A 3,544-nucleotide genomic window follows, 5' to 3' on the forward strand; every position below is an offset into this window, starting at 1 on the left:
CTAATGGATATCACAGAATACGAAAGAATAAATAAGTCTTGGTGCGTTGGCTCACGCCTGTAATCCTAGTACTTTGGGAGACTGAGGCGGGTGGATCACGAGATCAGGAGTTCAAGACCAGCCTGGCCAAGATGGTGAAACCTCGTCTCTACTAAAAATACAAAAATTGGCTGGGCATGGTGGCAGGCTCCTGTAATCCCAGCTACTCGCGAGGCTGAGGCAGAGAATTGCTTGTACCCAGGAGGTGGAGGTTGCAGGGAGCCGAGATCGTGCCACTGCACTCCAGCCTGAGTGACGGAGTGAGACTCTGTCTCAATAAATAAATAAATAAATCTATTTAATATGGGTCATGCTTGTTTTTGAAAATAGTGTCTGAGGCCAGGCACGATGGCTCACGCCTGTAATCACTTCACTTTGAAAGGCCAAAGCAGGAGCGTCACCTGAGGTCAGGAGTTTGAGACCAGTCTGGCCAACATGATAAAATCCCGTCTCTACTAAAAATGCAAAAAAAAATAGCTGGCCATGGTGGCGCAAGCCTGTAATCCCAGCTACCCAGGAGGCTAAGGCAGAAGAACTGCTTGAACCTGGGAGGTGGAGGTTGCAGTGAGCTGAGATCATGCCACTGCACTCCAGCCTGGGCAACAACAGCAAAACTCCATCTCAAAAAAAAAGAAGAAAGAAAATAGTGTCTGAAATTATTTTATTAATTTCACTATAGTTTTAAAGTTTGAGGAGTGTATACTTATGAAATAAGTAGACTCCAATAGTAGTTTAGGGACTCCACATTACTACATAAATTACAAAGCTTCTCCTTTAGCCCAGTTGAGCTGTCTTCAGTAGACAGTTTTCATATTTATTTAGTATTTGTGTTCTATTTTCTTCCAGATAGAGTTGCAGAGACTGACAATTTAAGTAATGCAAAATAATTTAATTATGACAACTGAGAAAGAGAAGAGTGTATTGTGTTTTGAGGTTATTGTTTCCTTGACCATCATAAGCAGCCTGACATCTATTTCATCTTTGTTCACAATCACAGCACACCTTTGAACACATACCAAAATGTCGACAGAATCAGAGCAAAGTATGTAAGCCAACTGGCTGCTCTGTGAAACAATTTGTTAGTTTTAAGCTATAGTTCTTTTCAATTTTCAGCCAAATTCTACAAAAATCTTAGCTGGAAGGAAATGCAAATGTCAGGTCACATTTTAGAAATCAGTTTTTGGGCTGGCCGCAGTAACTTAGCCTGTAATCCTGCACTTTGAGGCTGAGGTAGGAGAGGATCACCTGAGGTCAGGAGTTCAAGACCAGCCTGGCCAGCATGGTGAAACCCTGTCACTACTAAAAATACAAAAATTAGCCAGGCATCGTGGTGCACACCTGTAATCCCAGCTACTTGGTTGGCTGAGGCACAAGCATCGCTTGAACCCCAGAGGCAAAGGCCTGAGCCTCTCCAGCCTGGGCGACAGAGCATGACTCCGTCTCAATTTTTAGCCCAATGTAGCATTAACTTGTTCCAGAATGTTTAATATTACTGGGAAGACAGCACTGGTAGGGGTCAAAGTGATTTGTAGTTCACAAAGCATGTGGGCATTCTTTTTGAAGAAAATACACAAAATAATTTGAACTGTTGTTTCCGGTAATAAAGTAGACTTATTCAATAAGTCATTTGAGCTGTACGTACAAATGGACTATCACACAGCTAAATTAGTCACAACTGTCCACCCCAGGCCAACTTCAAGATAAAGCCTATATATTCGTCAGCAATGCTCACTTAGAACCAGCCCTGATGTGTTTGTAAGCAGAAAAATTTTATGGTTGCAATCAACAAAGAGGTATCAGGCCAGTACACCAAGCCCAGCCAAATCCCATAATTCGTTCCAGTTTCATAGAGATTAGCATATTACACAAGCCAAACGCTGTTCCCCAACTTAGAATATGATATTGCTATTTTTCAGGGAAAGCATACGCCCTGTTCTGCAACACTGATGGAATAGAAGCATTCATAGATACCGTGTTTAATGTGGTCCAATAATTGAAACATAAAATAGATATCTTGTAATAGAACATTTTTAAAAGTCAAGAAAGATAAGAATTAAGCTTTGAACAATAAATGACTATGAAGAAAAATAAAAAGAAAAGAGACTGGGAGTCCTGTGAAGACCCTGCTTAGAGGCCCTGCCCTCCTTGCGGCAAGCGGCCATTGCCATGGAAACCAGAACCACAGGGCCATCTGTCCGGGATTGTGATGCCCAGATGGGTGTGGTGGAAGGAGACAGGAAAAGGGTGGTGACCCAAGGCAGGTCCTCTTTCTCCACGCCCTAGCCTGAGACTTCGCGGCAAGGCTGCTATCCTGAACTGGCTTGATAAGGATTGTGCCCCAAACCACCGCAGTGAGACCTCGGACCAGCAGCCTTAATGACAACATCTGTCTCCACCCTTCCATCTCAGTCTGTCCAGCAGCCTCCCATCTTCAGCCTCTCTCAGGTAACCAGCAGCCTCTTTCTCAGCAATGGTGTGGCCGCCAACAGCAAACTCCTGCTTACCAGCCATCGCATCACCACCGTTATCAATGTTTCGATAGAAGTGGCCAACACGTTCTTCGAGGGCATTCAGTACATAAAGGTGCCTATTGCTGATGCCCCGGATTCTCGTCTCTACAAGTTTTTTGACCCAGTTGCTGATTACATTCACAGCGTGGAAATGAGGCAGGGCCGCACGCTGCTGCACTGCGTGGCTGGAGTGAGCCGCTCCGCCTCACTGTGCCTTGCTTACCTCATGAAATACCACTCCATGTCGCTGCTGGGCGCTTACCGATGGACCAAGTCATGCCGCCCCATCATCCGGCCCAACAACGGCTTCTGGGAACAGCTCATCCTTTACGAATTCAAGCTGTTCAACAACAACACCGTGCGCATGATCAACTCGCCGGTAGGTGATATCCCTGACCTCTATGAGGAGGAATTACTTACGATGATGTCAGTGTAAGCCATCCCCGTCATCCCTGACATCTACCATCGATCTTGCACCAAGACTGAACTTGAACACTGAAGTTTTGCTGATAAAGAAAACCGGATGATACCTTGTTAAAGGGCAAGAAAAAAAGGAAGGGGGTGAACGTAGTCACTCTTCCCTTAAAAGCATTAAATTCATGAAACGTAATTTGGTGAAAATGTCTTTTATCTTGTGAGGTCAAGCTATTGGGGCCTGGCTTGAACCAGGGTGGGGTAAGAGATGCCCAGCTCACATAGATCTGCCAGCAGCACCCAACACATGTGGCAGGCCTGGAATCCTGAGCCCTGCCAGAAGCTGACTAACCCAGGAATAAATCCCCTAGAATCCCACCTGGTTCTTTCCAACCCAAAGTCAAAGCCTTAGACATCTTGGTGCCCCTTGCACTTCTCCCGGTAAGTGTCAACCTAGTGGATAAGTGGCTTTCATTCAAGCTGTGCTCCAGGAGCTCTGGAGGAGTCTCAGGCTACCCTTGCCCACCTTCAATCACAGTGACCCATTGCTGGTTTTCTAGATTGGATTTATACATTAATTT

The 3,544-nt window shown here is 45.2% G+C and overlaps 1 protein-coding gene across 1 annotated transcript; it reads left to right on the top strand.

Annotated features, from left to right (window-relative positions):
* The first annotated feature begins 2,303 nt into the window (after positions 1-2,303).
* On the top strand, positions 2,304-3,153 carry LOC128930711 (dual specificity protein phosphatase 21-like). The gene has a single exon (XM_054251497.2). It carries the CDS (start codon positions 2,416-2,418, stop codon positions 2,983-2,985), a length of 570 nt encoding a protein of 189 aa, XP_054107472.1. The 5' UTR covers positions 2,304-2,415; the 3' UTR covers positions 2,986-3,153.
* The last annotated feature ends 391 nt before the right edge of the window (positions 3,154-3,544 follow it).

The sequence above is a fragment of the Callithrix jacchus genome, chromosome X (genome assembly GCF_049354715.1).
Source record: "Callithrix jacchus isolate 240 chromosome X, calJac240_pri, whole genome shotgun sequence".
Lineage (NCBI taxonomy): Eukaryota > Metazoa > Chordata > Mammalia > Primates > Cebidae > Callithrix > Callithrix jacchus.

Coding starts and splice junctions, on each gene's coding strand:
- LOC128930711 (XM_054251497.2), top strand. CDS start 2,416: ATGACAACATCTGTCTCCACCCTTCCATCTCAGTCTGTCCAGCAGCCT.